Source organism: Stegostoma tigrinum, chromosome 7, assembly GCF_030684315.1.
Source record: "Stegostoma tigrinum isolate sSteTig4 chromosome 7, sSteTig4.hap1, whole genome shotgun sequence".
In the NCBI taxonomy this organism is placed as follows: domain Eukaryota; kingdom Metazoa; phylum Chordata; class Chondrichthyes; order Orectolobiformes; family Stegostomatidae; genus Stegostoma; species Stegostoma tigrinum.
Window position 1 is genome coordinate 27,847,605 of NC_081360.1, and position 22,594 is coordinate 27,870,198.

Sequence of the window (22,594 nt, forward strand, 5' to 3'; positions counted from 1 at the left end):
GTTGAAGTTGACAAGAACTTTTAAACTTACCTACCAGAAAGTTTTTGACTCCGCACCAGGCTTACTCCAGGGTTTCCAAATTGGCTTACCAGGCATGGTTCTCAAGCTATCAGAAACCTACCCATCTGCATAATAATAGCGGTCCAAGTGAAAACTGAATTTGGAATGACCATTTAAATAGCAAATGTTCACTTTAAATGTGTGTCAGATTGCAAGCAGTCACATTTTCTAAATTGGGAAAATGGCAGGGGGCTGGAATTGGAGCTAAACAAGAAATTGTGTTTCCACATGTTACCGTCTAGCCCTCCCAATGTGTGTTTATGAGCGTTGGGGAATGGAAATTCAGCTCAAACAGTTCAGTTTGACATTTGTTCTCATCTTTCTCTTTGCCGTCCTTGATCTTTCTCCTCTGGTTCTGACTCTCAAAGCAGATGGTCACTGTCAGTTGGGCCCACATCAGCACAGAACGTTATGGCATCTTAAAGGTAGTTGCAGTCAATTGAATCACCCAGGCAACAGATTTCCCCTCTATTGATTTTGGAAAATGCTGTGCACATTGTAGACTTAGACGACACGGGGTCTGTTCCTGCAGCAGCCACCCTGAAACGACATCGTATTGCTATCTGGAGAAATGTAGACCTTGCTATGGTGAGAACCAGGAAGAGGTCAATGTATCAGGGGAAGGACAGGAGGTAGGGTAGATGGAAGCAAACGGTAGTCAGTGAGAGTGTCTTATTGCATGTCAAGGTGGCCTCGTCCTGCTTTGGGAAAATGATCATGCTCTTCTCCCTCATGTAGTGCCAGTTTTGAGGTTCCATTAATTATTCATCTAATCCAGAGGCAGGCTTACACATAAACTGTCTTCCTTAAGACAACTAACAGCCTCAAGGTATGTCTGCACAGGGTCTTTAAAACTTACCCCCACCAACTTTCGTTGGACAAGAAATGCTTCCAATCCTCCAATGAACTTTTATATCCGATGTAAATTTAATTTTACTCAAACAGCCAATGCTCCTGTAACATCCCACTTAGCTGCTATGTATACATTGTACAATAACAAAGCTGGTGGAAGATAATGCTGATTGCATTGCCAGAATGAAGAAAAACATTTGGTTTCCATCAAAAAATAAAGAACAGTAATAAATTAAGCTGAGTTTTTGTTTGCAACTGCTACATTAATATATACTTGATATTCACAAACAGAGAATACCAATCCATTCTTGGAAACGAAGTTATAAAGCAGATCAACAAAGCGACAATACCTTTACTGGGCTCAACATAAATGAACTTGGATTCTAGCCATTCGAATGTTTTCAGGAACAATCGAAACAGCATCAAAGCAAAATGAGAAGAATCAGCCCCATCAATACGCCTGAATAAGGGAATTTTATTTGTAATGAATATAGGTCTTTGCTTTTCTAATATGTCGTTTTGCTGATATACGCTAATCAAACCATTAGAATAACAAAAGTATTCCCTCGAGTTGCGTTTCAGTCCAGTGTATAAATACCGAGCTGAACAGAACTGCGCTACATCCCAAGTAATTGGTTCACTCGCTGTGAAGCTCAAAATGGGCAAGGTAAGTAAGGTCAATGTACATATTATTTACATTTGATAACTTGATAATGATATTTTTTAAAAATCTTAAATTTAGGAAATTATTGACTTTGTTGTGTAATTTCCGCAGATCATCTTTTACGAGGACAGGAACTTCCAGGGTCGGCACTATGAGTGCAGCAGTGACTGTGCCGACCTGACCCCTTACTTCAGCCGCTGTAACTCCATCCGTGTTGAGAGTGACTGGTGGGTGCTGTATGAGAGACCCAATTACATGGGATACCAGTATGTTCTGACCCGGGGAGACTATCCTGACTACCAACGCTGGATGGGATTCAATGACTGTATCCGGTCATGTCGCTCCTACCCACCAGTAAGCTTGATGAACATGTTAAATATGCATTTCCAATCATTTGTTGATATGCTTTATACCTCTTATAAGCCATCATTTTTCTTCCATTGTTTTACCATCTACATTTCCAAATCCTCCATCAATAATGAAATTGCCTTTTGTATTAGTTGAATTATTAAGCTTATTTCCTCTTTTTGAGTGATAAATCCATATTCTAGTTTTGTCGGCTTTGTCTTACTTCATATGTTGGGGAGAAAATACAATATCACAAATACCAACCAAAATTGGGAATATGGAAAAAAAACGTGTTGTATTGGCATGTTTCTTATTTGTTGTAAATTTGTGTTTAGTAAGCAAATGCGTTGTATCAATGCTGCAAAAGATTCATTACCCTCCTTATACTTTTCCATTGCTTGGTGAATTTGACCAAAGTACCGACTATTTCACGTGCGTTCCTGGTTAGACAGTATATACAGCTGAACTGTAACTAAACACCAGCGGTTTATTTTTCCGGTTCGCTTTAATTATTATAATGGAAATGTTGTCAGAGACTGTGGAGTTTAGGAAGCTGTTCAGGCATGGTGAGTGTTTTTATTAGGCCAGGATCTCACCTCCCAAACTTCAGGTGAAAGATTCAGTAGTTTCTTTTGATCCCCAAGATCCTCTGATGAAGGTATTTACAGATTCAAGGTGACAGCAGACCAGGTAGCATCAGAGGAGCAGGAAAGCTGTCCTTCCGGGACTGGACCCTTCTTCAGAGACGTCAGCTTTCAGCTCCGCTGATGCTGTTTGGCCTGCTGTGTTCCTCCAGCTCTACACCTTGTTATCTCAGATTCGCCAGTATCTGCAGTTCCTACTATCTCTGAGCTAGTTACCTATTAGCACTTTAACAGATGGATCATGCCTTGTTTGGTGCCTTATTTTATCCAATGAATTGATGTCTCGTTTCGTAATTGACAAACCTTTCTTTACAAGATGGAATTTCAGTCACTTTTCTCTAACAACAAAGAACTACCAGTAGCAATTCAACCACATTTTCACAAATGATGTCTTTGCAGTTAGAATACCAAGTTATGGTGCATTATACTTGGATGTATATTGTTTCATGTGCTATCTGCATTGCTTCTATGGTTTCACTGTAAATGGAAACTTTTAATCAATGGCCAGTAATCTATTTCTGAATCATTTATAACTTCTGCCTTTGATAATGCAAGTCTGCACACATTTTCTTTTATTTTGTTTTAACGAACAGTTCTTCTCATCAATATACATAGATACATTTTTAACAAATGCTTTGTATTGTCTACTGCAGTACCGAGGAGGCGCCTACAGAATGAGGATTTACGAGAGGCCTGACTTTGGAGGACAGATGATGGAATTCACGGATGACTGTCCATCTGTCTACGATCGTTTCCGTTACCGTGACATCCACTCCTGCCATGTGATGGACGGCTACTGGATCTTTTACGAACATCCCAGCTACAGAGGGCGGCAGTACTTCATGAGACCCGGTGAATACAGGAGATACAGTGACTGGGGAGGCTACAGCTCAGCTGTCGGATCTTTCAGGCGACTGAGAGATTTCTAGATTGATGTTGAAAACTGAATTCTGACATTCTGTAATAGTCTAAAACATAATAAATAAAAGATCAGCAAAGCTAATTCATGTTTTCGTTTCTCTGCAGCTGCAGTCAGTGTATTATGATAATCATGCAGAAATACATTCTCACCACAAAATTAATTACACTTCTGTGATGTAGCTTCCAATTAAATAAATGATTATTCATTCAGGTAACTGATTCCCCCATCAAATTTCAGGAAAAGTACCATGACTTGTCTTTAAGACAACATGCAAAGGATTTGTAAGATCATTTATTCAGAAAATGTCACCCAGCTAATGGGTCTTAATCCTTGAAAGAAGGCTCCTGCTCTTCAAAAAATGAATAGTATTAAAGTGATTTCTGAAACAACAAATTGAAAATCCAGGAAATTTTGTTTGGATTTGTATGAGTTTTTAGATGATGATTGGACAGTAACTGTATTCAGTTATATCTCAAGTGGCAAGGTTGTAGCTTCACAACACCAAAGGTAACCCTAAGCTTACTACTGAAACCTAAAAAGCACAGGAGGATGATAATGATTAGAGATTCCAGACCGGTGTCTATGCAGCTAGCAATGTGAATCCAGTGTAGTGGGTTCTGTTGCATGGGAAATTATGATAAAGTTTAAAACAGGGGAAGTACTCAGCAGAAGTTATTAAAGTTTTCAGAACAAGCAATGGGGTAGAGAGTATGGAAAGGATCATGAATCTAACTGCAGGCACAGCAGATAAGGGGACAAATATGAGAAGGGAGGCAATCAGTGCAGGATTCAGAGTGTTGAACCTAAATGTGCATAATACATGAAACAAGGAAAATGGGCTTGTAGTGCACATTGAAAGTTATGGGCATAATGTTGTGGGTGAGGATGAAGTATGAGGGTAAACTAGCTGGTAATACATAAGAATATTACAAGAGTTTTTTTTAGATATCTAAAAGATAAGAGGCTGGCAAGAGTGGACATTAGACCAGTGGAAAATGAGGCTGGAGATGTGGTCATAGGGAATGAAAAAATGGTGGAGGAAATGACTAGTTACTTCACATCCGTTTTCATAATGGGAGATGCCAGCAGCATTCCAGAACTGCTGGAAGAGGATCAGGGGGCAGAGGTGAGTGTAGTGGCTAACACTAAGGACAAAGAACTGGGGAAACTGAAAGATCTGAAGGTGTTAAATAACGCAGGCTAGATGAGCTACACTCCAGAGTTCTGAAAGAGATATCTGCAAAGTTTGTAGAGGCATTGGTGATGATCTTTCAGGAATCACTGGAATCAGGGATGGTCCCAGCAAACTGGGAAATGCACAATGTAACATGCCTGCTTAAGAAGGTAAAGTGGCAGAAGATGGGAAAATATAAGTCAGTTAGCCTGACTTTGGTCATTGGTAAGATTTTAGAGTTCATTCTGTGGATGAAATTGTGGAGTGTTAGGAAGTAAATGGTGCAATAGGGCTGAGTAAGCGTGACTTCATCAAGGGGACGTCATACCTGAAAAATCTGTTAGAATTCTTTGAGGAGATAATGAACAAGTTAGACAAAGGAAAGCTGGTGAGTGTGATCTATTTGGATTCCTAGAAGCCCTTTGACAAGGTGCTGTGCAGCTGCAAATAAGCTAAGGACCCAAGATGTTAGGAACAAGGTACTGGAGGGGATAAAGGATTTGATGACTGGCAGAAGGCAAAGCATGGGGATAAAGGCATCTTTTTCAGAATGGGAGCCAGTGACTTGTGAAGTTTTGAAGAGGCCCAAGACAGGACCACAAATATTCACATTATACAATAACTATCTGGACAAAGGAATGGGAATCATTGTTGCTGACTTTGCATATGATACAAAGAGAGATAGAGGGAGCAGGCAGGCTGCAGAAGGACTTGAGCAAGCTAGGAGAGTGGCCAAAGAAGTGAAAGATGGAATACAATGTGGGAAAGTGTGATGTTATGCATTTTGGTAGGAAGAACAGAGGTGTAGACTATTTTTTTCAAATGGAGAACATCTTTGGAAAGCTGAAGCCCAAAGGGAGTAGTTTTGGGTTCTCTTAAGGTTAACAGACAAGTTCAGTTAGGAAGTTGGTAGTTAGGAAGGCAAATGCAATGTAAGCATTCATTTCAAGAGGGCTAGAATACAATTGCAGAAATGTACTGCTGAAACGTTATAAGTCTCTTGTCAAATCATATTTAGAATACTGGGAACAATTTTGGGCCCTACATCTAAGGAAAGATATGCCGACATTGGACAAAATCTGAAGGAATTTTACAAGAATGACCCCAGGAATGAAGGGCTAGTCATCTGAGGAGTGGTTGAGGACTCCGGGTCTGTACTCATTGGAGTTTCGAAGTACGAGGAGGGTAGCTGATTGAAACTTACTGAAAACAAGAGGTCCGGATAGAGCAGACTTGTGAAAAAGATGTTTCCACTGGTAGACCAGCCTGGGACCTGAGGGCACAGCCTCAGAGTGAAGGGGTGGCCTTTCAGAACTAAGATAAGGAGGAATTTCTTCAGCTAGATGATGCCAATCTGTGGAAATAATTGCTGCAGAAGACTATGGAGACCAGGTCATTGAGTGACTTTAAGACTGAAATAGATAGGCAGTGCATTCCACATTTCCACCACCATCTGGGAGACAAACCTTTCCTTACCCCTTCAAACAATTTATTCCTTATCTTAAACTCATGGCCTCTGGACTTAGATACTTTTGTTATGGGGAAGATATTCTCACAAACACCCTACCTACAGCTGTCATAATTTTGTGTATCACAAACAGATCCCCTCTCAGCGTCCTCTGCTCCAAGGAAAACAAACCCAGCCTATCCAGTCAGACCTCATAACTGAGGTTTTCCACTCCAGGCAACATCCTGGTGAAACACCTCTCCATCCTCTCCAGTGCAATCACATCCTTCTGCTAGTGTGGCCACCAGAACCACATACAATATTCCAACAGTGGCACAACCAATGCTATAGAAAGTTGAAACAAGACTTTCTTGCTCCTATATTTTGCACCCTAGCTAATGAAGGGAAGTGTTCCATTTGTCTTCTTCACCACCCTTTCAATCTTCAAGGGTCTATGGACATGTGCATGAATATTGCAGCGAGTAACTCACATCCTGACTCCTCAAAGCCTGCCCACCATCTAAAAGTCAGGAGTGTGATGGAATATTCCCCACTTGTCTGGATGAGTGCAGCCCCAACAACACTCAAGAAGCTTGACACCATCTAAGACAAAGCAGCTTGCTTGATTGGCACTACGTCCACAAATATCCACTCCCTCCACCACCGACACTCAGTAGCAACAGTGTGTAATATCTACAAGATGCACTGCAGAAATTCACCAAAGATCCTCAGACAGCACCTTCCAAACCCACAACCACTTCCATCTAGAAGGACAACAACAGCAGATATATAGAAACACCACCATCTCCAATTTCCCCTCCAAGCCACTCACCATCTTGACTTGGAAATTCGTCATTGTTCCTTCACTGTCACTGGGACTGGGTCAAAATCCTGGAATTTCCTCCTTAATGGCATTGTGGGTCAGCCCACAGCATGAGGACTGCAGGGGTTCATGAATACAGCTCATCGCCACCTTCTCAAGGGCAACTAGGGATGGGCAAGAAATGCTGCCCTGCCATCTACGCCGTATCCCACAAATGAATAGAAAATAAAATACCAAGCACCTTTGTTCCTCAGCACTTGGACATTGTTACATTATTGCCATTTTCAAGTTGGCATTGGATGCAATGCTGTAGAACAGTTTGAATCATTGTGTCTTCGAAACATACAGGACAGAATGAAGTTGATCAGTATCTTGTGCCGGTATCGGATCTTTGGGACAGCAGTGATGTTAGTCAAGCATTCTTGCATTTCTTTGTAACACTTAAACTTCTTCATCCTCATGTATCAATTGAACTCCTTTTCAAGACTGCTTGATAGTAATGGTTCTGAAAGAGGTAATGTTTGAGCAATGCCGAGCTCCACGGCATCTGATGAATCACAGTTTCTGAGAATCAATTAGTTGAACTCTGACACCATCTCCCGATGGAGACATATGTATCCTCGCTACCTCTTGTTGGTATTAGTAATTACACTCTTGAGTTAATCTAACGTGTACACAGTTACCATCACGTAATCGACATTATCTTATTAAGTGCATCCACTACTGAGTTTTATTTGTGGCCCATGTTTCAACAGAGGCTACTGAACAGCCACCCAAACTAACATCAGAGTAAGGATTAGTGACAGCACTATACTCCAACCAGAAGAATGAAGCTCACCACCACATTCTCAAGGGCAACTAGGGTTGGGGCAAAAGTGCTGGCCACCCAGCAGTGCCCATGTCCCATGAGTGAATTTTAAAATAAAAGCCACTAGCATCATATCATATTCTGAAGGAATTAAGTTTCATAAAGCATTTCAGATCCCAAATATCCTTGGAAAGAAAAAATTTCCCTTTATTTCATTGAGTCATACTACACAGAAACAGACACTTCGGTTCAATCAGTCCATGCCGAACATAATCCCAAACTAAACTAGTCCTACCTGCCTGCTCCTGACCCAGATCCCTCCAAACCTTTCCTATTCATGTACTGCTACAGATTTCTTTAAAACATTGTGATTGCACCCACATCGACCACTTCCTCAGGAAGATCATCCCACACGCAAACAACCATCTGTGTAAAAAAATTTGTCCCCATGTCTTTTTTAAAACTCTCTCTTCTCATTTTAAAAATGTGCCCCCAGACTTGAAATCCCCCATCCAAAGGAAAAGACAGCTGCCATAAACTCTATCTGCACCCTTCATTATTTTATAAACTTCTATGAGGTCTCCTCTTAACCTCCTACACTTCCATGGATAAAGTCCCAGCCTATCCAGCCTTTCTTTATAGTTCAAAACTTCCATACCCAGCAACATCCAAGTAAATCTCTTCTGAAACCCCTCAAGCTTAATAATAGCCTTCCTATAACTGGACGACCAGAACCGGACACAATACTCCAGAAGCATCGTATGTCCAGATTGTCAATGATTTAAAGAAAAACATTGAAACGATTTTACAATGTCAGCTATGACCCAGATTCCAGAGAAAATATTGTTTCTGTAACTGCTCTAGGACAAATTTGAATATTATTGTCTAATGTTATTTGCTTATATGTACATATACACAAGACTCAATTTAAAACTGTGCAGTATAATTGCATAATTAACAGCCCTTTTATATATTCTTGTGGGGTTGGTGCCTCATAGGAGATATCTTGTTGAAAGCTGCTATCCTTCCTCTGTGTCCAGATCTGTTCCGGATTATCATCATGTTGCAACTGAAGGAGGATTTCAACCAAAGCTTCAACGGTGACAGAAGATGGCATGCCTAAGGGCTTTACTAATCAATTCCACTCCTTCCAAAGGTCAAGTAGAACTCACTTCTGACTGAATAAACCCTGGAGCGGTGCAAAGAATGAGCCAATAGAGTACGCGGGCTGTGAGCCCTGCAATCCCTCATGATCTGCATGTCCCAAAGCAGTGAAGGGAACGAGCTGGTACAGTGCGTGGCCTGCGAGCCCTGGAGCAGCACAGGGAATGTGCCGGTACAGCACGAGAAGTGAGACTTAGAACTGCGAGTGGGGAATTCCGGTAAAGTGCAACATGCCTTGCTGCTGCTGAGTGCCAGTGAGGAGTGGACTGGAGGCTGGTGTGATGTAGGACTGTTGTTGGTCTTGGGCCTGGTGCCACGTGCTAAGCTGCTGCAGTTTGGCACTCTTACTGCAATGCAAATTCTTTTCTTTTAATCTTCATATGCATAAAAACATTTCCTTTACTCTAAGATTTGTACCTAGGCACATATACCTAAGATAAGTGCCATAAAAGGCTGCCATTATAAAACTTTTCACTGTAATTCTGCACTGGAATACAATTGACAATAAAGGATATTGTATTCTATTCTATTAAGCCCTAACACAATGCAATGCTTCCACTAGCACTGTATCAGCAACCAGAACGACCTCATTTGAAAAGTGGTGACTTTAAGTAGCAATAGTGAGAGGTCTTTGTTGGAATACAGTTATGTGTGTTGATTAGGGTGAATTAACGTAATCAACTGGTTAGAAATGGCAGATATTTTATGTCTCACAATCAGGAACTGTGTATACCCTTAAGTGACATGCTCATGAAATTACAACTGTGTCACAGCATGTGAAGTATTTCCACTTGTATTAACATTAGCCATGAGGGCTCTTGTGGTGCAGTGGTAGTGTCTCTAACTCTTTGCCAAATGCCTGAGCATAAGTCCCACCTGCTTCAGGGATAAGCCAGATTAATTCAAACATCTGACACTAGGCAAGGCACTTTCTATGTCTGAGGTATATAATTTTTGTACATAATAGTTAGCTGTAGTAGCTATCTCCTGGAATAATCAATGCCATGATGTCCACACCCAGGTTCTTATGCTACAAGAAACAATATTTCCATCGATACATTATGTAAAATATCTTATTGGAGATAAACTCACATTCATGTTAATGATGAGATTTGTAAAAGGCTCCAATATCTTGGTAACAGATATTTGGAAAACTAGTTGAACACCAGTTGGAAAACACAGAGTTCCTTACCCTTAGGCAGCATCAATTTCTGTCAATACAGTCAGTCTGTACAGATTTTAGATTGAGCATTTACCACCAAGAAAACAGAGCTCATTTACTATTGATTATAATGTAATTTTTTTTTCAAACGTGCAAGGTTTTTATTCTTAAAGAAGGAGCACTTACTAACTTAAATTGATACAAAGTTAGGGTCACACTGCTTAAGGTGGTATATGCAACACTTTAAAGGTAGAATGATGAATAGCAGAAACCTCATTATAGATTGGGGATCTGGTGACATCCCCATTGAATTTCATGGTCAAATGACATATGCAGTAATACTTTGCAGACCAAACCATAGACGGTCCTCAGAAAATAACTCTAATACTTCTACTTTCCATTTGAAAGGGGGATTTACATAGAATTAACGCATCTGGTCCTTGCATGGACAATTAGAAAAATCCAAGAATGATCTGGGAGGTATTTGACGTCCACTTTAAGTAAGAAGTAACTTCAGAATTAACAAACTCCAGATCATATTATATAGATGGCTATTCTAAGAGTCTACTGACCAGTTTACCATAATTCCATAGCAAAGATCATGGGTATGACTTTTCAGAAGAGGAAGTATATGAGAAGCTCATTATGTTAAATCATCATATTTACACCAGCTAAATCTTTATGTATTACCTTCTGGGTGTGATGAATTACTTGAGGATTGATAGAAGCATGAAGCCATAGCATCAGACTAACACAATTAGATGTTTTAGACATAACTAACACTATTAATCGGGCAATAATATGCATAAAATATGTAGTAGATCTATTATGTCTCATTTACAATTAAATATCCAAATTTTCTTGATATCTATAAAGTGTGTCATGTTGAGGGACGTGCATGTGCTGAAAGTCTGGATTTAAAGGCCAGGGCAGACCCAGAACAAAACACAGTTGACCAATTAGATAGTACAATTCTGTCAACAAGGCAAGTATAAAGAAGGTGTATAAATGTGTACACATCAGTGAGGTTAAGAACCAAAATCAAGTGAAACACAAATTTCAGACAATGCCCAAGCTTTCAATATTGTTCACTTTATATACAGCATAAGGCAATCAGAAACTTTTTTATAAATTCTTATCCTTTGGTCTGAAAAGGTAGGCTGACTAAAAGCTAATATTAACATCGGTGTTACTGCCAACATATTACTACTGTGCATTCAGGAAAAAAATATATAGGTCACCAAGCGGTTCAGTTTAGAAGACACTGTGTCAGAGTGCATAATGTATCACCATTTCTGTGCATTAGCAAAATCAGGGCTTCCCAAAATCTTCTACCTGCTAGATGCTAATGGACTAGGAGTAATAGGATTATTAATATGCACAGTTCTTGGTGTATTCAATATTCATAAGATTCAACTGCACATTTTGTGGCAGAACAGATCGCACATGATACAACTGAATCTGTCAACGGTTTCCAAAGGTATAACTTTAAAGTCAGATTTAAGTCAGGTAACAGGATGATTATGCCTGAAGCACCAAGATGACCATATTACCCAAACTGCACGCAGACCAAGATATACCACTTGACCTACACAATAAGCTTTGAGATTACACAGTTGAAGATGTTCTTAAGATTGATCCATTATACTTTGACCATCGCTAACATGATAAATTTTATATTCAGTTTATTTGATGTCCCAGTTCAGATAGTGGACAAAACCAAATCATAATTCACTGGCAAACCATTGCAAGACATTCATACTAAATGGTGAGTGTCTTGTAGCAAACTATCACCTCAGTAACCAGGCTCCAACTGTTTAGCAGAATACTTGGTGTGAACAATCAAATCAACGGATATTAACTGTGAAGCAACAAGCTTTTTGCATTACCTTGCCGCGTTTTGTGCAACGCCGGAAAAAGGAATTATTACCCAGGACAACTTAAATTTTCAGATGACAAGTGTAAACTACTTTTCCCTGTAACTAACTGTCTAACTATTCCAAGACACAGATTATTCTTCTTTAAAGGCAGAAGAGAATGAAAGGGCCATGCAGGAGTGAGCAGATGGAGGCCTAACGAAACAAAGCACTGGCAAGAGCGGTGTCAATTAGAAGCACAACTACTCCGATATCAGCAAAAATCTATGAAAATGTAACCAGCACCAGATGACTGGAAATCATGACTGATCATGATACTATTTTACAATAATGAAAAGAGCTATCAAGAGCAAAGCTCATAACAAAAACAAAGGCCTTCTCAGAAAAGGTGAATGTTGCATTAGCCTAATTGCAGCAAAATAAACAACAAAACACCAGAAAAGCTTGTCTTCTGTTGTCAAGATCACTTCTGAAGCTGTCAAACTCAAGAAGACTGAGTTTTGAAGCAGGAAAGTTATTTAAACATTCGTGACATTGCAGAACTTGATATCTGGAGGTTAATTTTTGTTACCTAGATAGGCAATTCAGGTCAAAAAATTTGCTGCTGAGGATTGATATTGAGTTGACAATAGGTGCCATAGGGTGCCATGGGGCTGCATGGTGCTGTGAGTTGGCATAGAAGGGTCATGGGTCACATTTTTTGAATTAGCCTTTCAAAAGGTTCCAAACTTAGACTGTGATTCATGACTGCTCTGTTTTGTTATGAACCACAAGTCATGGAGAAGCTGAGGACAGTTCTTGAAAATTGGACCTTTTTTTTACAATGGAACTGATCAGGATAGGAATCCAAGGTTCAGACTTGCAACTAGCACTTTTAGCCATTCTGATGAAAATTTGGGCTGCTGGGAATGGGTGAAGGAATCCTGGTATAAGCAGCCACCATGTTTGAGTATTAAAATTCGGCAAGAATCCTGGCTTAGTTTCAACACTTCAGTATCATGAAAAATCAAAGACTCTGAGATTGTCTACTCTTGGGGGGAGGGAAAACTAAGGGGGCAAAAGTATTCGGGTGTTCTAAATTGTGAAGGAAAATCTAGCAATAAAGCCAAGATTGTGACCTCCTACAGAGGCAAGAAAATGGGGCTCAAGTATAGAAAAAAGTGCTTCTGTACCTTAAATATCACTAATTTATCAATAACTAGCCATTGCATACGATAGATTGCTCAGAACATACTGAGACAGACAGGATGGAAAATGTAATAGGAGAATTAGGCAGATGTGGGGTCATTTAAGAGACTGCTGGACATGCATATGGTCACAGAAATTTGAGGGTGCATACATGAGGATCAATGGTCGGCGCAACATCGTGGGCTGAAGGGCCTGTTCTGTGCTGTACTGTGCTATGTTCTACATTGTGGAGGAACTGAAGCCAACTCGGTCCAATGTACAACACACTAATTATGATGGAAGAGAGTGAGGAAAACCACTCCAAAGTTGCCATTTAGACATCTTATGGTTATGAATACTTGTATTAAATATCGCGCATCATGCACTTCGCTCAGGAGAACAACTTCGGCCCATCCATGGCTAATAAGTTCCTTTATTCTTGAAAAAATTCGAAAAAATATTTCTGGCACCTTCACACCTTTCCTTTAGCACTTTGCCAAGATTGAACATGTACTTCAAAAGAAAATAGCTTAATGTTCCATGAAGATTCATCACAACTTTTTTTGCTTTATTTATTTATGATTTATAATGCCAAGGGGCCTGTTTGTCTTTATAACCAACTTATCAAACTGCCCAAACACCTTCCGAAAAATGTGCTTCTTGTAGCATAGTGTGTGATTGCACACTAATGTTGATAGCCACCAGCAAAGTCACAACCAAATTGTCAAAACAAGTGCAACAATGCATGCCTCTCCAGATGGGTGCACATTCAACACTTCCAGACAAGTCGTGAAACCTCAAAAACATTATACTGAAGCACGGAATTTTAGTTTTGTTTTGTAAACTCTGTTGTGCCGATTTGTATAAGTTTTTAATTGAGACCATGTGCAAATGCACAACCAAGTATATTTGTTTGGCATAGGTTTTTATCTTTGTAAAAGTGGAATGCTGTGCTTTGTCTCATGACTAGTATACCAGTATAATTTTAAGGGACGTGCTGACATCACCAATGTATCATAACAGTGGCTCAAGGGTGTAATAGTCTCATTGGTCATCCTAACTTAGACCATTTGAAGCATAACACTCCACTGGAAGCATGTGCCTATGTGGTGACATAATATTTGGATAGTTTGATATTAGCCCAGTCACTCAGCACCTGAGGAATGTAAGCTTTGAATGAGTGTTGTATTATATGCCTCTTGGATTCTTCAGTATTACAATGCCAGCAGTAATTTCTGTTTAATGTTACAGGTGATAATGTAGGCTCTACCACATCAAAGAAAACACCCTATTGGAGGATATTCACACCAGCAGGTTGAGCGTCAAATGAGTGACTAACAACATGCTCTCCTTACCCTGAACATTTCTGGTTCACAAAACACATAATCATGTACAACACTTCAAAATGGCACTCAGTACTCTGAGCTAGAAATGTCCTCACCATTGTCCACCATCCATGAACGGTAATGGAGCATCATAGCAAGGCAAGCGAGGCCAATTACACGTCAATAATACCTTTACTTGATGCATCATAAATGAATTGTCAGTTCTAGGCCTTTGAAATATTTAGTGAACAATGAAAACAGCATCAAAGCAGAATGAAAAGGATCAGTGTCCTATCAATAAACCTGAATAAGGGGATTTTGCCTGCAATGACAGTTTTTTTATAATTTGTCATTTTGCTGATATACACTGTTGAAACCCATTAGACTAACAAAAGTATTCCCTACGGTGGCATTTTAGTCCAGAGTATAAATACCAAGCTGCGTGGAATAGTGATACATCCCAGGTACTTGTTTACTTAGCTGTGAAACTCAAAATGGGCAAGGTGAGGTCAACTTCCATATCTTTGAATTTTGCTCATAATGTTTTCTAAGAAACTGCAAATTTATGAAATTACTTGTGTGATTTTATCTCCCACAGATCATCTTTTACGAGGATAGGAACTTCCAGGGTCGGCACTATGAGTGCAGCAGTGACTGTGCCGACCTGTCCCCTTACTTCAGCCGCTGTAACTCCATCCGTGTTGAGAGTGACTGGTGGGTGCTGTATGAGAAACCCAATTACATGGGACACCAGTATGTTCTGACCAGGGGAGACTATCCTGACTACCAGCGCTGGATGGGATTCAATGACTGTATCCGGTCATGTCGCTGCTACCCACAAGTAAGTTAGAAATGCATGTTAACTACCTGTCTCAGATCATCTTCTGATATGAATTATGTTTGTTATGGTGTGTTAATCATTTACTGATTTTGTGCAATATATTTTGAGCTTCTTCATTAACTATATTTTCAGATTTATATTGAATGATGGAACAGGCTCAAAGGACCAAATGGCTTACTCTTGTTGATATATTCTAAGTTTTAATATCAAATGAAGCACAATTATTTCCATCATGAGTGACAAATCCATAGCTAAGTTACTCTGTATTGTATTGTTTCGAATGTTTGTAAAAAATGAAATACAACTAGAAACCACCAGAATTTGGAAAATGGAACTAAAATCTTGTCTGTACTCTGTTACACATTTTCAATTAGTCATGAATTTGTAATACACACATATAAAGACTAATGTTTAAATAGTGCTCTTGTGTAATTCCCCTGGTTGATTTGATTAATGTCTAAATAATGATTCTGCTGACTTTGGTACAGAGGATACCAAGGGGAAGCAATGCCTACTTTCCTTGATGAACTTCTTCTGTCTTTCTCTGGAAATACTCAGTGTCATTCTGATGCCAAGATTTCTCAGTAACAATCTTGATGTAACTTTACTTACAATCAAGTTTAATAACTTGCTGTGGTTTAACCTATTGCCAATTGTTTTGTGTTTCATCTTTGTTAGTGGTTATAATTATTGCTTCACAGCAACTGGAACATTCATGATCCTTTTTCAAACAGTTTAAACTTTGTGTGGTAGACCTAGGCATACATACTGTGAATTACAGAGCGTTTAATAGGTACTGAAAAGGAGAAGGCCCTTTGACCGATTAAGCGATGTAACAGTGTGCACAAATAATTTAGCTAGCTCGACTTCCCCACCTTTCCTATAGCTCTGCAAACTGTTTGTGTGTCATGCTATAGTAACAGCATGCAATAATCAACTCATATTTACTTGATATTGATGGGCAGAACCAATCTGGTTGCTAGATTATTTTGCTGCTGCTAATTTCTGGCCTGAGTAGCTGGTCAATGTGTACATTAGTGAGTCAGAATCAATTCTCTTTGAAAGCCACACTTAACATTATTTTAACAATCCTTTCAGGTAACGCATTAAAAATTCTAGCCACTTGCTGCACAGGAGCTCTTCTGTTCATTACATATGGTTCTTTTAACAATTACATGGTCTCCAAGTAATGGGAGCAGCTTCTAATCAGCAACTGTCAAATATTTCTCATCATTCACTTCCCTCAACGGAACAACTTTTGATTATCCATGGCTATTCAGTCCATTGCCAATAACTTCTTCATCCCTGGAATAACTCCTGTAAACCTTTTCTGCGCTTTCACACTTTTCCGATAGCAAGGTATCAAGAATTTGACATGCAATGCAATTGAAGCCATAATAATGTTTTATACAATTTATTTTTGCTTTTTTTTTGCTTTTGTCTTCCTTGATATATAATTTCATGGAGCCTGTTGTCTTTTTAACCACCATATCAACCTGCCCAGCAATCTTCTACAAATTATGCTTCAACTATTCTCGCTCTAGGGAAGGTTCACTTGATCTGGAATGTTAAATTTGACTTCTCTCCACAGATGCTACCAGATCAGCTGAGCTTTTTCAGCAGTATCTTTTTTTTTTGTCCTTCAACTATAATTGTTTCTGCACTTCCTTTAGAGTTATACCTTAAGTTTATAGTTGTTTTTCCTCATTCTTCACAGTGCATGACTTTATATGTTGCTTTGTTTAATTCCATATGCCACATGACTATGATTGAATCAGTATATGCCCTTTTGAGGTTATCACAATCCTTCTCATGTTCCATTCTGCTTCACAGGCTGAGTCATCTGCATATTTTGAACTTGTGCCTTGTAGACCCAAGTCCAAGTCATTGGCATATATTCTTGTCCTGAAGTGCTGTTATCTTGGAATTGTTTTCAATATACATCACAGGCATATTTTTAGCCACGTTGTGAATGTTTTACATTGTATATTGCAGTACCGAGGGGGCTCCTACAGAATGAGGATTTATGAGAGGCCTGACTTTGGAGGACAGATGATGGAATTCATGGAAGACTGTCCATCTGTCTACGATCGTTTCCGCTACCGTGACATCCACTCCTGCCACGTGATGGACGGTTACTGGATCTTCTATGAACATCCCAGCTACAGGGGGCGGCAGTACTTCCTGAGACCCGGTGAATACAGGAGATACACCGACTGGGGAGGCTACAGCTCAGCTGTTGGATCTTTCAGGCGAATGAGAGATTTCTAATTTCTTGTTGAAATCTATATTCTGTTTTGCTGAAATATTGTGAACTATAATAAAAGTGCTAGCAACAGAACTGATTTTTCTTTGGATTTTATATTTGTGCCTCTGTGATGTCAGACACCCAACAGTCTTTAACCTACTGTGGTTATTAAGATATATTCCAAATGACATTGAAAATGAGAAATACATGGCAATGCAAGATTCTACACCAGAACTATTATTTAAACCAGTGACTATTCATTTAGACAGTCATTCCGATAGATCAAAGATATTCACCGGGAAAACAGCAAGATTCAATTGGGATATTAAAATAGGACTACGTGAAGAATGTTAAAAATACTTTGGATTTGATGAAGTGTGGATCTGGATGAACACAGCAGGCCAATCAGCACCTTAGGAGCACAAAAGCTGACGTTTGGGGCCTAGACCTTTCTTTTCTGATGAAGGGTCTGGGCCCGAAATGTCAGCTTTTGTGCTCTTAAGATGCTGCTTGGCCTGCTGTGTTCTTCCAGCTCCATACTTTGTTACCTCAGATTCTCCAGCATCTGCAGTTCCCGTTATCTTTGGATTTGATGAATTGACTTTATTTAAAAAGATATCTCAGTGATTAAAACAGAGAAATTATCATGAAAGATATTTACATATTAGCTATAGTAACAGCATGCAATAATCAACTCATATTTACTTGCTGTTGATGGACAGAACCAATCTGGTTGCTAGATTATTTTATTGCTGCTAATTTCTGGTCTGAGTAGTTGGTCAATCTGTACATTAGTGAGTCAGATCCTGTTTTTGCTTTTTATGTATTTTGACAAAATGAAGGTCCTAAATACCCTGGGCTCAAAAAAAAAGAGAAAGTATCTTTTTTTGGCAGACAATAACAGAGAAGGGTATTGCTCTTCTTGAAGCGTGTTTTGCAGAACAGTTACATTTCTCCTTCTAACATTTTTTCGGAATATCCCTTCAGGGTCATGTCTTGCTGCAAGTCAATCAGTTCAATTTTCAAGTATCTCCTTTCGTATCTAAAAATACTTAGTTATGATACATATTTAGTTGAAATTAGCCATGGATTTTCAATGAGACAAGTGACATGACAAAATCCTCTAAAGTCCTCGGACACATTGTTGATTTATTTCTGCTGAAGTGACACCTTCTGTCATTTTACTGATGACTGAGAGTAGACTGATAGGGTTAAATTTGTCCTGTCTTTTGTATACAGGACATATCTGGGCAATTTTCCATATTGCTCAGTAGATGCCAGTGTTGTAACTGTACTGGAAGAGGTTGGCTAGGGGTGCAATAGAAGTGTATAAAATAGTGAAAGGTATAGATAGAGTTCATGGTAGTTGTCTTCACCCTACGATGGAGAATTTCAAGACCTAGGGGCACACCTTTAAGGTGAGAGGAATGTGGTCTAAAAAATACACGAGGGCCAATTTTTTTATGCAGATGATGGCTTGCATGAGGAATGAACTTCCTGAGGTAGTGGTGGATGTGGGTGCAATCACAATATTTAAAAGACATTTGGGTAAGTACACAAATAGGAAAGCTTTGGAGGGATATTGGCCAGGAGCAGGCAGGTGGGATTATGTTCAGCATGGACTGGTTGGACCAAAGGGTCTGTTTCTGTGCTGTGTGACTCAATGACACTATGGCTGTATGGCCATTGCCAGAATGCTATCAGGGCCCACAGCCTATGCAGAATCTAGTGTTTCCAACTGTTTCTCCATGTCACGTGGAGTGAATTGAATTGGCTGAAGACCACTATCTATAATGATATAGATAGGGACCACTGAAGGAGGCCAAGGTGGATCATCCACTCTGCACTTCTGGCTGACAATAGCAGCAAATGATTCAGCCTCATCTTCTGCACTGATGTGCTGGGCTCTTCCATCATTGAAGATGCGGATGTTGTGGACCCTCCTCCTCCAGTGAATTGTTTAATTGTCCACCACCATTCAAGACTGGATGTGGCAGTACTGCAGAAAGTAGATCTCATTTATTGGTCAGGGGGTCACTTAGTTTTGTCTATCACTTGCTGCTTATGTTGGTTAGCACTCTCTACTCCTGTCTGGCAGCTTCATTAGATTGACACCTTATTTTTGCCTGGTGCTGCTCCTAACATACCCTCCTGCACTTTCCTTTGAACCAGGGTTGATCCCATGCCTTGATGGTAATGTTTGAGTGGGGAGTATGCAAGGCCATGAAGTTACAGGTTATGCTGAAGTACAATCCTGCTCTTGTTGATGACCCACAGTGCTTCTTGGATGCCTAGTCTAGAGTTGCTACATCTGTTCAAAATCTGTCCCATTTAGCATGGTTATAATGCCACACAATACAATGGAGAGTGTTCTTAATGTGAAGGTGGGACTTTGTTTCCACTAGGATTATGCAGTACTCACTTTTACCAATACTGCCATGTACAGATGCATTCACAACCAGCAGATTGATGAGGATGATGTCAAATACATCTTTTCCCTTTTGTTGATTCCCTCATTACCTTTTGCAGACCCAGTCTAGCAGCTTCGTCTGAGAGGACCCACTCAGTTTGATCAGTTTTACTGCTGCTGAGCCATTCTTGGTGGTGGACATTGAAATCCCCAGCCAGAGTACATTTTTCACTCGATTCACCCTCATTGCTTCCTCTAGGTGTTGCTCAATATGGAGGAATGTTGATTCATCAGCTGAGGTAGATGGTATGTGATAATCAGCAGGAGGCTTCCTTGCCTATGTTTAACCTGTTTCAGAATCAGTTTCGGAATCAGTTTTTAGGACTCCGGGGGCAACTCCCTCCTCACTGTGCTGCTACCTCTGCCAGGTCTGTCCTGCCGGTGGGGATGACTAGTCTGTGAGACAGCTCTCTCAATTTTGGCACTAGCGCCCAGATGTTAGTAAGGAGAAATTTGCAGGGGTGACAGGGCTGCTTCTGCCGTTGTCTTTTCCAGTGTCAAGGTTGGTGCCGTGTTGTCCATCTGGTTTTAGTTCTCTGATGAGACTTTGTAGCAGTTGGTATAACTCATTGGTTGCTGGGTGCCAATTAAGACTGTCCAACCCCATCATGCTCTAATTACATAATCTGAAGGATGATGACTTGTGCTCAGAAGATCTGACCCTCATTGTCATCATGGTGGCTGTGCAGGTCACAGTCTTGGATCCCCTCAATTTTTCTGTCAGCATCTAACTTCAACACATAGTTGGGCACCTGTGCAACATCTATAAACTCTTGACCAGTAAATGCATCTGGAATGTTATGGATGCCACTTTCTCCAGAGCACAGCTTTTCATGGCAATCCCCTGCATTGGTGAGAGCCAAGTTGCTTGGGTTTTGAAAGTGTCCAACTTTGTGAGCTTCCTCTGTGTTCATATTGTAATCGACTGCACTCATGTTGCTTTGGAGTGCCGAGCACTAACTTGTAAAATACGTCAATCAAAAAGGCTTGCACTCCATGAATAATCGAATTATATGTGACCATTGATACCATATTTCTGAGGTCTTTGCCAGATCTCCTATTATGATGTTTGCATATTAGAGAACTCACTAGTTTCTTGTCTCCTTTCGAGGTGGTCAGGCTATACAGGGATGGCTGTTGGGGACATAGTCTAACCCCTTCCAGATATGGTTCATAACTCTTTTATGATAATATTTTCCCAACAAGGTGTAGTGGAGCAGACCGTCAGCTTCCTTATGTTGAGGTTTTGATACCTGGAGCATTCTAGTGGGCCTTGCCATACAGCCCAAGGTATCGTTCATCTATGAGATATGCTGTACCTTTCATAACTGGAGCCAACAAAAAGAGGATGTCCAGAATGCAACAGAAATATAGGATTGAGGGTAATCTTCTGGGGATGAAGATGAAACCAAGGATCAAGGCATTGATGAGGAGGGCTTTCCAAGGAGGATAGTAAGAGCCATGCATCATCAAATGTAAAAGGCCAGAGAGAACATTAGTGAAGATGAATGTATAGGCTTGGATATTATTTAATTGTTTAACACCCTCGTTTTAATCTGGAAACCAGCTGCAAAGATCATATGGACCTTCTTGATTTTGCAGTCCTTGATCTTTCATGTTATTGATTAAATGCCTTTTTGCTCACAACATTGAATGTTTGATATTGCTGGGTGATCCTACTTTAATGTATGTGCAAATCACATGCCTTACTGACCATTAGGGAAAAGGGAGCAGTCTATGAGATAGTGCAATCACAAGCCTTAAGATTAGGCAGTTCTTACAGCATTCATCAAGAAATAATATAACAGTGTTACGCAGTGAACTCTCCCAGGATTGGCAGCATGTTGAGAGAAATCCTTAGCTATTTCATTTTGACCATAATCAATGGCACTTCATTGCTCCTGAGTTTATGTCGAATGATCAGTTGTCCTGAAATACTTTAGCATCAACTATGATAATAATGAAATTGCGAGAGGCAATGCTTTTGCGCATGGTTTCTTGGCAGGCAATGTGTTACGAGGGAGCACTGAATGGCACTGAATGATAAAAAGAATGAACTTTACAAAGATGTATAGATTCCTCACTGACTCTGTACTCTCACTCATAAGGTGTGGAATAATTTGTGAAGGCCAGGATCTGGTCTACTCCTACCTATAGCACATACCCTAAGTGGTGTACTCGTTAAATTGCAATGACCTGGTGGCAGTCTTTAATGTTCAAGAATCCTGAGGCTATTTAAAGTCATGCCCACTCTGTGCCGTCATATCCTTTTTTCTCCCTCTTACTATGTCCATGCACAGTCCTGACATCTGCAGTTAGAATCCGTACTATGGTTGATCCTGTTGGATTGGAAGATTTGGGCAGTTGTTTCCAATGCCTTTGGGCCTAGTGTCCAATTCTGTTGAGAGTTCTCTACCGAGGTGCAGGCTTGCTCTCCTTGGTTTGAAGTGCTGCAGGCCTTGCAATCATAGGTAGGATGGAGGTGTTGCTGGAAATACGCACTGAAGGGCTTGTGTGCCACTCCTCCCCTACTCTGGGTTTCTGTTGGCACCGCCATGAGAAAAAAGGGGCATCTGGAGAGAGGCTGAAGTTCACAGT

At 40.1% G+C, this 22,594-nt stretch overlaps 2 protein-coding genes across 2 annotated transcripts; both read left to right on the forward strand.

The window, feature by feature from the left end:
- The first annotated feature begins 1,548 nt into the window (after window positions 1-1,548).
- Window positions 1,549-3,527, forward strand: LOC125454116 (gamma-crystallin S-1-like). The gene is made up of 3 exons (XM_048534494.2): window positions 1,549-1,579; window positions 1,688-1,930; window positions 3,222-3,527. The coding sequence occupies exons 1-3, from the start codon at window positions 1,571-1,573 to the stop codon at window positions 3,495-3,497; spliced, it is 528 nt and encodes a 175-aa protein (XP_048390451.2). The 5' UTR covers window positions 1,549-1,570; the 3' UTR covers window positions 3,498-3,527.
- A 993-nt stretch (window positions 3,528-4,520) lies between these two features.
- LOC125453971 (gamma-crystallin S-1-like) lies at window positions 4,521-17,549 on the forward strand. Its single transcript, XM_048534164.1, has 3 exons — window positions 4,521-4,616; window positions 15,030-15,278; window positions 17,274-17,549. The coding sequence occupies exons 1-3, from the start codon at window positions 4,521-4,523 to the stop codon at window positions 17,547-17,549; spliced, it is 621 nt and encodes a 206-aa protein (XP_048390121.1).
- Window positions 17,550-22,594: the final 5,045 nt, after the last annotated feature.

Bases quoted from the DNA above. Each gene is read 5' to 3' on its own strand.
- LOC125454116 (XM_048534494.2), top strand. The intron at 1,931-3,221 runs GTAAGCTTGATG...TGTCTACTGCAG, and splicing joins CATGTCGCTCCTACCCACCA to TACCGAGGAGGCGCCTACAG.
- LOC125453971 (XM_048534164.1), top strand. From the start codon at position 4,521: ATGGTGGAGGAAATGACTAGTTACTTCACATCCGTTTTCATAATGGGA. The intron at 4,617-15,029 runs GTGAGTGTAGTG...TGATTTTATCTC, and splicing joins AAGAGGATCAGGGGGCAGAG to CCACAGATCATCTTTTACGA. The intron at 15,279-17,273 runs GTAAGTTAGAAA...TGTATATTGCAG, and splicing joins CATGTCGCTGCTACCCACAA to TACCGAGGGGGCTCCTACAG.